General features: G+C 36.7%; 1 protein-coding gene across 1 annotated transcript; it reads left to right on the forward strand.

The window, feature by feature from the left end:
- Positions 1 to 273: 273 nt before the first annotated feature.
- On the forward strand, positions 274 to 651 carry LOC138902869 (uncharacterized). The gene has a single exon (XM_070190771.1). It carries the CDS (start codon positions 274 to 276, stop codon positions 649 to 651), a length of 378 nt encoding a protein of 125 aa, XP_070046872.1.
- The last annotated feature ends 13,188 nt before the right edge of the window (positions 652 to 13,839 follow it).

The raw sequence follows: 13,839 nt of genomic DNA on the forward strand, positions 1-13,839 counted from the left end.
GGCATACACCACGCATTTGATATCTCAGCTCAACCTGCTCAAGTACATTTTTCAGAAGCCAATGCCTACGGGAAAGCTAGCTAAATGGTAAATTCTCCTCAACGAATTTGACATTGTGTACATAACTTAGAAGGCTATCAAAGGAGGAGCTTTAGCCGACCACCTTGCCGAGAAACCAGTGGATAGTGATTACGAACCACTTACCACGTATTTCCTCAATGAAGAAGTACTATTTTTTGGGAAGATATCGCATAATTATACCTTGGATAGAGGATGTATTTTGATGGAGCAACAAACTTCAAAGGAGTCAGGATTGGGGCAGTCCTAATTTCAAAATCTGGACAATACTATCCAGCATCAGCAAAGATAAGATTCTCTTGTACCTATAATATAGTTGAATACGAGGCATGCATCCTTAGAATCAAAATGGCAGTCGACATAAACATCAAAGAACTTTTGGTCATAGGAGATTCCGGTTTGCTGATCCACCACGTCCAAGGAGCATGGTCAACTAAGAATGTCAAGATACTACCGTACATGCACTGCATGAAGGAGTTATACAAGAAGTTCACAAAGATTGAGTTCAAGCACGTCCCCAAAATTCAGAAAGAGTTCACTGATGCCCTTGTGACCTTATCGTCTATGATTTAGCATCTAGAAAAGAACTATATCGACCCCATTGAGATAAAAATCAAGGATCAACATGCCTATTACTTCCATGTGAATGAAGAACCAGATGGTAAACCTTGGTATCATGACATCAAGAATTTCCTTGCGACCTAGGAGTACCTAGACAATGCCACTAATGGTCAAAAATGAGCCCTCATGAGGTTGGCAAACAACTTTTTCCTAACGAGTAAGTCTTGTAGTGAAGCACCCCATACTTAGGTTTACTGAGATGTGTAGATGCCGCCGAAGCAACCAGACTGTTAGACGAAATACACGCAGGGACGTGCGGACACAACATGAACAGGTCCATGTTAGACAAGAAGATTTTGAGAGCTGGATAATTTTGGATGACTATGGAAAGTGACAGTATACACTATGCGCAGAAGTGTCACTAGTGCCAGATTCATGGAGATTTCATTCGAGTTCCACCAAATGAGTTAAATGTAATGGGATCACCCGGCCTTTCGCCACCTGGGACATGGATGTGATAGGACCCATAGATCCTGCAACATCAAATGGACATTGTTTCCTTTTGGTAGCCATTGACTATTTCACCAAATGGGTCAAGGCATCCACTTACAAGGACGTTACAAAGAAGGTGGTTGCAGACTTTGTCTCGAACAACATCATTTGCAGATTTGGGATACTAGAGTCCATCATTACTGACAATTACGCTAACTCAATAGCGACCTCATGAGAGAAATCTGCGAGAAGTTCAAAATTGTCCACCGTAATTCCACAGCTTACAGACCACAAATGAATAGGGCAGTTGAGGCAGCCAATAAGAATATCAAGAGGATTTTGCAAAAGATGGTGGACAATCATAGACAATGGCACGAGAAGTTACCTTTTGCATTATTAGGTTACCGGACTACCATGAGAACAACTACTGGGGAAACGACCTATATGTTGGTATACGACACCGAAGCAGTGATACCCGCAGAAGTCAAAATACTGTCCTTAAGATTCATTCAAGAAGAAAAATTGGATGATACATAGTGGATACGGGTCAGGCAAGAACAACTCATGCTCATTGATGAGAAAAGAATGGATGTCATATGTCATGGACAACTATACTAGAACAGGATGGCTAGTGCATTTAACAAAATAGTGAAGCCTCGCCAATTCACTCCGGGGCAGTTGGTTCTGAAGAAAATCTTTCCCCATCAAGAAGAAGCTAAATGGAAGATTGCACCAAACTAGTAGGGTCCTTACGTGGTCCATAGAGCACTGTCTGGTGGAGCTCTAATCTTAGCAGAAATGGATGGAATTGTCAGCACGAAGCCGATCAACTCGGACACAATCAAGAGATATTATGCATGAAGACAGATAGAGTTAGGTTTTTGATGTAATAGAACTACGTTCAACCTGACTTCCCACGGAGGGATATGTAGGCAACCCACATAGGGTTCGGTTTCTATTCCCCTTTCTCTTGTAATAGAGAAACCAAATATCATTTTTGTATGTTGTTCAGGAACAAGACCGACTTGATTTCCTAGAAAACGAATACGTAGGCAATCCTCATCAGATTACGTTATCTTTTGTAATTGAACTACGTTCTGGCCTGATTCCACTTGGATACATTTGATGTCTGAGTCAGACTTGACCATTTTCATTTCCTAATCTCATCATTTTGCATCTGTTGTAATTGAACTACATTCCGACCTGATTATGTTTTGGATACATAGGCTTTCTGAGTAACGCTCGGTCGTTTTATCATATTTCATCACTATCCCACGAACTACATTCAGACCTGATTCCGTTTTGGATACGTGGGAAACCTGAAAGGGTTCAATCATAACCTTAGGAAACCTTTATAATACATTAGCCTTAATTAGGATACAGTCACAACAGCAAGTGGGTGCGTTGTTAGAGACATCATGAAAGATCAATAACGACGGGACGAAGTTATCGAAGGGATACATTCGCGTGTGGAGAACCTTGCATAACATATCATAATCCGGAATGACGACATTTGCCTTAAAAGAAATAAGTATTTTCAAAATATTTTCTACAATATATATATATAAAGTAATATGTTCCATATACCAAACATCGTGGCGCAATCATGTCAAAGGCTAGGGCAAAATCAATATCACGGTCGACGCAAATCAACTCCCCCCTCCCCCCCCCACCCCTACTAAGAAGCTTTCTTTGAGTGCAGGGTCAACATGGAGTAAAGAGTCGCTGGGACCACAGTGGGGACATGACGGACCCGCCACTTACCTAAGATTATCTCTCCCCCTTTTTACTTAAAATTCTCAAGCACAGCTAAAGCTAACGCTTGAATTCTCTACAGGTACCTCGGAATCAGACAGCTGATACAGAAATTTGTAAATAGCAAACTCCCTTCTCAATTAATCGGAGCACCCTGTACAAATCGAATGTTGGCTTCGCCAATCGAAGTCCTGTATATAGCAAACCACCTGCTCAATCAATCGGAGCACCCTGTACAAATCGAACGTTGGCTTTGCCAATCGAAGTATGGTATGTGGAAAACCGCCAGCTCAATCAATCGGAGTGCCTTGTATAAATCGAACATCGGTTTACAAACTGGAGCCTTGTATGTTGCAAACTACAAACTTCGCCAACGAAACAAAATCCGCAGCACCGCTCCCTCAACCATGGATGCCGGAATAGACGATCACAAACCTCGTCACCAATGTTCTGTCAATCGATGGCTGCAACCTAGCTTCGCAGTCAAGAGTATCTCTTGGGCATGCTTATATTTCATTTCGCTATCACTTTGAATGTTTTAACGTTTTGTTCGTGCAGCTTCATGCATGATTACGATTTTAATCAATCACTCCCGAGCGGAGAATACTTTATATTTCAGTACAAAGCTCTCCCAACAAGCGGGGATGCACTTTTCAAATCAAGCTCTCACAACAAGATGAGACATATCTCAGTGCAAAGCTCTCCCAATAAGCGGAGGCACACTTTACCAATCAAGCTCTCCCAACATGCGGAGACAAATTTCAAATGCTCTGACAACTGCGGAACGGTACCCAGCCCGGCTAGAAAATTGAGTCAGGATCAAGTATCCCATTATCCCAAGCCCAAATAATTTCTCGCCGGTAGCCAGGCATCATCATTCCTGCATCATTTACATCGCATCTTAATATATTCTGCATTAAAATATATATAATATATTGGTATGTATGTATTTCATTTTTTTTGCAGGAAGAAACATCGCAGCGTGGAAGTATTTCTTAGCAGCAGACCAAACTACAACGTTGTGGGGACAACCAACCTAGTAGTGGGCCCAAGATCCCAGCTCAAGAGGACCAACGAGCTCAAAATTTTGTATGATTCAAATTAGGCCGCAAAATTCAAGCCACCATGAGTGACCAACCTTCCGTCTCGCTGTATCGTCGCGATACGATACTAGGGCAATTCCTTCAAGTACCGTTTCAACAAAATCCCTACTCCAGAACTACATGAGGCCAGATCCTCGTTAAGCCCGAGGTATGTAAGCAATTAAAAGCCATAATTCCGCCAAATATTCCCAAACTTTCCTAGATTCTTCCTCAACTCAATTATGCAACTCATAATTTTCATGCCATTATTGCAATGTGTGCCTAAAGTGGTGACAAAATTGGCTTTGGCTCAATTTCTTTGCCCGAAAACACTTTCACCGCCTCCAATCAAAGAGGGGCAGCTATTGACGGCTAATTTCGACCGTCCCTTTTAAAATTAATTAATAATTTACAGTAAATATTTTGAAAGTATTTTCTATTACTGAATATCTATTTTCATAAATTAATTAAGTATTAAGTTTCAAAATTAATCGCGTAGTACTAATATTATGTAATTACAAATATATTTACTATTATTAAAATAACTTTTATATATACATTACATAAGTGTTAGAACTAAGTTTGACAAAATTACTCCTTAATTTCTAGTGAATTATGTTACTATGTTAATATTTTTAAATTAGCACTATAATTCAAAATATTCGTTATTTATAGATAATTAATTAAAATAATTAGTAACATATATAGTAATTATAATTTTACCGCATTTTATTGAAATTATTAAGTTTATTTAAATTAATTTCAAAGGGGTTAAAAATCAAAAGGCTGCAGTTGCAATTCCTTAATTAAACACAATATGGCCATTTTAAAAATAAATTCCAGCCCAAATACCAAACCCAATCTGGATCTGACCCAATCCAAATACCCCATCACATTCCAAGTTGGCAATACATGCCACTCCTTGTGAGCCAATAACGGTGCACCACGTCGCCCGTTTCTATCCCTCACAAATGAAACACAACATATACAAAACGTCCATCATGTAGATCAATGACTCTCATTTTATCCACGTTTTTCCTTTAATTTTTAATACCCCATCAGACTCATCTCAACCGTCAAAACCTAGGGATCTAATAGTTCGTGTATTTTGTCATTTTAATTTGAAATGGTCTGAATTTTCAGGGTCGTTGATCTAAAGAATGAGCGACTCATATCCCTTCCCTTGACTTTAACACTAGAGATGGCCTAAACTATCAAGACCCTAAAAATCATTTCCCTGCTATCTCAGCCGCCCTCTTTCCTTTTCTTCTCATAATTCTCACAAACTCCAGACCCATCAATTCTAGAAACCTTGCACTAAATCGTGCAAGGTTGCAAATAATGACCCCAAATCGTTCTTTCTACCTTCTGACTCCATGAATCTTGCCGATATTCCCCATTTCGTCATATGAATTTGAAATATCGAGTCTTCTAACTTAGACACAACTATGAAACTTCAAGTCTTCAAATACTTTGATGCTGCAACAAAATCAAGGGCATGCATGAGCATCTCATAATGTTTATTCGAAACCAGAGGATAAGTGCAATGACCTATGGATTTTCGGTCTTTGTCCGATTGTCTTCTCGCCTATAATGGATGTCTTCCACTCAGGTAAAACTCTCATTGATCGTTCCCCTTTACTAATTTCTAATTTTTACTCGATCGTGCTTGCGTCACCTGATAATCGTCACTCTCCACTATCTTAGTTTGAAATCTGAAATCCTAAGGCCTTAAATGGCACTATAAAAATGGGTTTTCAATGCTCTCACCTAACACACAGAGACGAATACTTACTAAGCACACAAAAAGACACTGAGAAAATTAGGGTTTTTAGTCTTAGCGTTCTTACTATTTTTCCTCGCTTGTGCTGAGTTCTATCGCTGGTTAAACTCGAGGATTCTGCAATTTTGAGCAACAAAAAGAGTTTGTTTGGTCAGATGCCCTCAAAAAGGTCAGCATCCCTCTCTCTTTTCCCTTTTGTTCATCTCTCTGAATGGTCTAGATATGTCGAGTTAGGTTCTGTAGATTATAATTATTCTATATGTGTTCAAAATATTGATATTTATGATTTGTTAATTTAACGACTTCTTGTGATTAGCTTGTTTGTTATGAGTCTTTAAATGATAAGTTGATTAAACCATAAATGATATATGTTGATCTTTGTTCTGAGTTTTCCAACAGTTTTCATACTTAAGTGATTACATGTTTATATTCCACATAAACTTCATAGTTTTCATTGACCTACAACGAGCTTATCCCTGTCTTGTTGTATCTCTGAAGTTTTGTGAGCCTTTGAAGTTGAGTTTAACACATGATAATTATAACTAAGATGTCTTATATCCCCTGCCTTTAAACTTTGAGCCTGAACATTGAATGTCCAAATGCTCTCCTATCTGCCTGTGTTTGTTAAATTGTTTCTAAATTACTACTATAGACTTTTACTTTGTTTAGTTTTTATCATTGTTGAACCAATCATGTTTATCTCAACTTCATGTTTTCCCTTCATTTCTACATATTATTCCTTGCATCCTATTTGTATTATGATCGAGTTCATTATTTGGTAATCTTAATTGAGATACACCTGAAAGTTCAATAAGTCCATATCACTTAACTAAGTTGAGAGAATCTAAGTGTTTAGATGCTCTTCTTCTATGTATCTATATCTACTAATTTTGAGGGTAATCTCTAGGCTATCACCATAACCTTCTCATGATCATACTCAACTGTTGTATACATTTGTAGGAAACTATCTTGTTTGAGTTAAACTGTCTTCTTTTCATAAACTTTTGTTCTATATATATTCTGTGAATATTAAGCTATCTCCCTCTTCATAGTGTAAGTCATGATCTTGTTTGGATAAAGTCAACTGGTGATTGCTGCACAATTAAGTTTTTTTATCCTATGATCATTTGACATCCTTATATACATGTGTAATTCAAAACTTGTGGAGTACATCCCTGTCCTTAATCTCTTTGAGCCACTATTGATTCTTTAAAGCCTGCATGCATCTATCATCAACTTATCTTCCATGAAAAATAGGATTTAGAAAGTATGTAACAATTAACTGACACTTTTAGAAGCTGAAGCATGATCACTTCATACCTACATACTAAAGTAGACTTATGTTTGAGTTTGAACTTGTTTTGATGCAATGTTTCCATCTCCTTTTTTTACCAACATGTTGATTTGGTTCTGTAATATGCAAAATTCCCCTGCTTATATGAGGTCACTATCTCACTTATCATGTCTATGTGTAGTTGATTGAATTTCACAAGTATCTTGTTTGACTCTCAAGCCTTATGAAGTCCTTTACTAGTTTTACCTGAATATGATGACCTGCTAGAAGCATGACCCTTGTTGAGACCTTAGGGAACCCATATTTAAATATGTGAATTGATAGTCATGTTGAGAGTTTAATTTTATTTCTGATGCCCTTGATAACAATGGAGGACCATGGCTGTTTGTCTGAATCTATTTTGATGATCTTTGAGATGTTAAATAGTATTATTAATCCTTGCATGTGTTAATAACAAATTGAGTAGTTTACAGCCAGTCTGCTAGGGCAGGGTTATCTGCATTTCTTGTGTTGCTGTCTACATGGGTTCTGCATGCCCATTTTCTCTTTAAATATGTTGTTTCTTGATGACTTACTCCTGCAAACAGTATGATATGAAACTTATGTTGCTCCTCTATATGTGTTCTAAAGTCATCCCTTTAGGTTTGCTTGATATGTATTCTTTATTTAGTAGTTAAAGACAAACTGTCTTCTCTTGTGTTATTAAGGGGAAAGTATATATATGTTTGTGGTGAGTAATATTTAGTATTTATTTTATATTGGAAGGGCCTTATTGGAACTTAAAACCGTAAGGAAAATATGTCGTTAGTGTTTATAGGTATTTAGGAGTGGAGTTCGACTCTGGGTAGGGTTTTCCTCCCCGACACAAGTATTTCCCTAGGCCTTGAGTCCCTTGGGAGCTTTGAAGTGTCGGGGGATCCATAGGGAGCATCGACCTCGAGTGGGGTTCCCTCCTTAGTCCTTAATTCATTGACACATTCATTTCTTTAAGGGTTTAATATTTAATTGCAACAAAAGGTTTCCAATGTAAATTATTTGCTAAGTAAAACCACCACATCGATATATTATTCTTCCACATTATTAATCCCATTCATGTTTCAGTTATCTGTTCGTTAGAGTATAATTTGTTGTTAAAATATGCTGAATAAATTGAATTTGTATCTAATGACTTTCTTACTTTTTGACATGTACATTTGTTTGGGCCTCTGAGTTTCTGATGAACTCAAGCTCAATTCCAGCCTTATTGCATTTCATTGGGGAGTCCAAAGTCAGCCATATCCGCATCTTCTTTACCGCTACGCCTGTTTTCTTTGAGGCCCAACCACAGAGTCCAGTCCTCTTTCCCTCAACTCTTTTATCATTATTTACTATCTCGTTAGTACAATTTACTACTTTTGTTAGTTTAAATTAATGTTTGTTGTATTTGTTATGTCTTTATTATTGTTTTATCTCTCATGTATATAACACATATATTAGATCACGTGCTTTTTCGCTTATGCTTTACTATAAACTTAGGAAAGCCTTAAACAACATAGGATTTACAAGGGAAAATTAGTTAGTAGTATATCCTTAATTCGCTAATCATAATCTGCTCGCAAATTATTATGTTTTCTGTTCACCTTTCTTTCCTTTAAAATCCAGAACTTAGCAAAACAATAGCTTTGATTCAAAAGGGGGAATCAGATCTCAACTTCATTTTCAAAGGGAAAATCAAAATTTCAAGAACCATTACCCTAAGGGTTTTTTAACAAAATAACCTCTTCTTATAAAATCTTCAGAATCTAAGGTAATTTTAGGCTCAAAATTTTTACAAAACACCCTTTAGAATTATATAAATAACCATCCCCTAAATTAAAGTATTTTCATAACTCCATCTCTTTTACAAGCTTGTAAAATCCAGAGCACTTATAAACCAATTTCAAGACTCTTTTAATATATCTTATGAACTTGTTCATAAACTCGTATCCCTTTAGGATATCACATTCTTTCTATCAATATCATACTCTCCCCTTAGGTATACAGTAAGAAACATTCCTTATCACTAATCAAAGCATTTTATAAATAATATATCCCAAACTTAGTCTAAGTCCTATGGAGCTGCCTAAGGTATATTTTAAGGGGTGCTTAACACCTTCCCCTTAGAAGAAGAAGAACCCTTACCCATAATCTCACCGGTTAGCAGACTAATGAAGAATATGACCTAGTAATTAAATTGGTATCCTAGTATACCTTTAAATATTAGGTGGCGACTCTCTTTTATCAACAACAGAGGCACCACAAGTTGAATCCTATCTTGACTAGAGCAAAATAGGGTGCAACAACCTTTGAGTACCCTTATTATACATTTTATGGCCCAAGACGTCATAGTCTAAGGACATCATTTGCATCCTCCAAGGACATCTTTCATTCTCCAAAGGGAATTTGCATAATGTCTAAATTCTCGCACTCGCGGCAATGATATTATAATTGTTACGTATGTGTATGTTTTCTGTATTCTTTGTATTTTAAGCATTACGAGTAACACAAGAGATAACCGTTCTTCAAATGGGAGCAATTCTTGCTCCAGTTTCCGTTCTAACGTTTACATTCCTTTGGTATCTCCAAGTAACGTCCAACCAATAATCGAGCAATTCCTTTACCTTTTCCGTAATCGTCACCCATACTTTCAATCTATGACATCAACCGTTCACGGCACCACCCCACACAAAGGAAATCACTTTTCAAAACGTGCAGCCATTTCTAATAAATCCCTAGGCAACGTTCGTCTTTTGATCTAGAACTACACACGGTCTGATTCCGTAAACCACGGATATGTTGGCAACCCAAGAACCAGGGTTCGACCCCCATATTTTTAACATCTCATATCATGTTTTCATTCGATCGGTCAAAATTGATTATCATCTCAATTTCTTTATCCGGCAATTCTTTCATCATTCTAGGGTAAAGAGGGGCATTTGTTGATACTCAATTTTGCTCTCATATTTTTCCACTTAGCCTTTGTGGGTTAGTATATTTTATATATTTTAAGTATTATTTATAAGATATTTCCCTGCATTATTACTTCATCACGTGTTTAAATATTAATTTATTATCTTCATGGCATTATTTCAAAATTATTATCATGGAGTTCCTATGCAAAAATATTTTTTTAAATTACAAGCATTTTTAATTGATCCTGGGTTTTATAAGTGATAAATAATATAATTATAATTTCTTTAAATTATTTATGAGTTATTTATACCTTAATAATACAATATGCATATTTTATGATATTTCATATCACTTCCTATGTAACGACCCAATTGGTTGTTTTATGTAATTATTCTCTGTTACCCCTTTATTGCTTCACACATGTGTGTTTATGATTTTATGACTAGCGAGATCGGTTAGTTTTATTCCGGGAAGCTTTCGGGTTGATTTGGACCTTTGATTCTTGACTTAGAAGTTTAAATTAGAAAATATTGACCAAACTTTGATTTCTGTGAAAACGACACTAGAACTATATTTTTATTGCTTCGATAGCTTCGTATCATGATTTCGGACTTGGGCGTATGCCTGGAATTGATTTCGAAAGTCCTTAGGTTGATTTATGTTGATTTGCCGAAATTTAGCAATTTAAAGTTGAAAGGTTTGACCGTAGGTTAACTTTTAGCTATCGAGCTCGAAAATTGATTTTGAGAATTGGAATAGGTCTGTTATTGTATTTAGAACTTATTTGCAAAATTTAGTGTCATTTGGAGTTGATTTGATAGGATTCAGACGTTTAGTTTTAATTCTAGAAATTCTTGAAAATTTCTTTGAAATTCATGCATTTTAGAGTTCAATTCGTAGTTTTAGATGTTATTTCTGTGTTTTGATCACGCGAACGAGTTCGTTTGATGGTTTTAGACTTGTGTGGATGTTTGGATTGGAGCCCCTAGGGCTCAGGTGAGTTTCGGACATGTTCTAGAGTGTTTTGGACTAAAATTGCAAGAAAACTGGTGATCAGTGCTCTGGTGTCGCAATTGCATACACTAGGGTCGCATTTGCGAGCTTAGTAGGGGGGCCTTAGGTGTCGTAATTGCGATGCCAGGTTCGCAATTGAAATATGGTCTGGAATTTGAGTAGTTCGCATTTGCGACAAAAATGTTGCTTTTACGAGGGCAACAGGGGTCGTAATTGCGATCTTATATTCGCATTTGGGAAGAGCTTCATAGTCCTTCAGTGCCGCATTTGCAAGGTTCTCTTTACAATTGCGAGCTTTCGCAATTGCGATAACTGCAGCTGAACATAAGGGCTGAAAGTCGGGCTTTATCTCTCATTTTCTCATTTTTGAACCCTAGACTCGGTAGGAGGCGATTTGGAGAAGGGATTTACACTACAAACCTTGGGTAAGTGATTCCAATCTATTTCTAATCTTATTTCATCAACATATCTTAGATTTTAACATCAAAATCATGTGAATCAAAGTAAGAATATATGAATCTTTGTCAAGTGTTTGAAAAATAAGAAATTGAGTTTTGAGAGTCAATTTGGACTCAGATTTTGAGACTAATTACATATATGAACTCGTGGGGTCATGGGTAGACGAAATCTACCATTGGACCCGAGTTTTGACCGGGCAAGCCCCGATTTGACTTTTTTGACATTTTTGGGAAAAGTGTAAAGATCTTAGCTTTATCTATTGCAATTGAATTCCCTAGCATTGTTTGATGATATTAAGTCGATTTTTGTAAGATTTGAGCCGTTTGGAGGAGGACGTTATGGGAAAAGCTATTTTCGAGGTTTGAATTTGCCTAATTGAGGTAAGTGTCTTGCCTAACTTCATGTGGGAGAACTACCCCTTTGGATTGGTATTGTTTGATTCAATTGTGCTAAGTGAAATTCGTGTACGCAAGGTGACGAGTGGGTACATGGGTTGTACGTGGTATTTGACCGGTTTAGGCTACTTGGACTATTTCCATGATTTAATTAAATCGCCGTATCATGTTCTAAATTCTCATAGTCAATCTATCCTTATTTGTGTTAGTCTACCCTTACATGCCCTAATTGACTTGTTTAGCACTTGTTCTACATGCTACTTGATAAATTGCTCTCATGCTTGGTTGAACTTATTGACTCTTTTATTGTTACATGCTATCTCTTCATAGTTAATTATCATTAATTGAAGTTATTGATCGTGTTATCTCTTCCCTTATTGATTATCATTACTTGAAGTAATTGTTCATGTTATCGTATTCCTTGTTGATTTCCATTATTTGAAACTCATAGCTATATGTTTTCTCTTTTATTGTGAGTTAGTCTTGTCTAATATCGTGGTTATTCATTATTTCTCTCATTGTTGAGTTATTTGGTGTTGAATTGTGAAAGGCGTTATCATTGTAAGGCCCCGGAAAAGTTTTCTAACGATTTCATATTTTAAAGTACACCAACGGTATTTGGGAATAACGTGTTAGAGTAGTAAAGGAGACCTATGGGATAGAACTACATTATTTCTAAAGGAAAATTATATGTTTAAGGTGTGTTGAAACATACTAAGTAGTTTTGTGGATGGAAAGAATTCGTTTGGAACAAGTAGGATACATTAAGTGGAAAGGATGTCTCAATTCGCACAAGATCCTACTTCAATTGTATGCGGCTACCAAAGTATAACTACTTATGAGGTGATCTACCTATCAAATTAAAGCCCTCTGAGTCTAGTTTCTAACGCTTCAAACCGTTCGTCATTCAAACATTACTACAAGAAATTATGATAAACTAACCAAAGGCTGGCCTGTAGCTCACTACAGAGCTCGCGAGGACAGGTGTAAGACTAGGCTTTAGCCTGGAGAGGCCAGGCCTATAGCACGCTAAGACCAGGGTTTAGCCTGGCGAGTCCAGGTCTGTAGCCTGGTCCAGAATTTTGGAGTATCCATTTTTCTATTGTTATAACCCGACCCAACTTCGATAAATAACCCTTGAAGCTCATTTTGGAGCAAAAATCTGATATTTTTAGAGAGAAGTGAGAGTGTTCTAGAGAAAGGAAGAAGCTCAAGTGCTTTGTTCATCAAGATCTTGTCCAAGCCTTGAAATCCAACAAGAAATCCCTCAAGTTCTTCATCTAAGAGGTAAGGTTCCATATCTTAGTTTTCAATTTCGAATTTGGGTAAAAGATGGTTGATTTGGAGTATGATTCTTGGGTGTGAGAGTATTACTTATACATTCATGTACCAAAAAGTTGTATGGGGAGATTGTTGAGCTCAAATGGGTAAATATTGGGTTGTGAATTGAAAGAAACCTTGTGGAAGAATCTTGTAACCAATTTGCACATATACTGTTCGATAAAATGCTCAAATGAGCTGAGACCATGAATATCTTCCTAATACTGGTTCAATTTTGTTATGTCTCAAAATAGATTGGGATTGCTAGAATTTCCAGAACGTTGTAGTAATTTAAGGAAAGCTCAAAGCAAGGTATGTTGGCTAAACTTTCTCTCTTAGAATAGATATCCATAATGTTTTTGTAAGTTCAAGTATGATTGGCTCAAGATTCCTAACTTCTATATTCCGGGTTATTTCCTATAAACTTGTTTATTCCGAATGAGCCTTATGTCGAAAGATAGATGTTCAAAGTATGGTTTGCATATTAAAATGTTGTGGCTTGGAGTCATGTTTTAGATGAGAACTAGTATACTAATTGTGTGAGAAAATCTCAATATTCTAAAGACTCGAAATTGCTCATATGTGTACCTAAAGTCTGGTTTGGAAATGTATTATTGTTGATAGCCTATAAAGGTGGTTGGAAATGAAATAGGTGAATTGAGATATTAAGTGTGG

Source organism: Nicotiana tomentosiformis, chromosome 12, assembly GCF_000390325.3.
Source record: "Nicotiana tomentosiformis chromosome 12, ASM39032v3, whole genome shotgun sequence".
Lineage (NCBI taxonomy): Eukaryota > Viridiplantae > Streptophyta > Magnoliopsida > Solanales > Solanaceae > Nicotiana > Nicotiana tomentosiformis.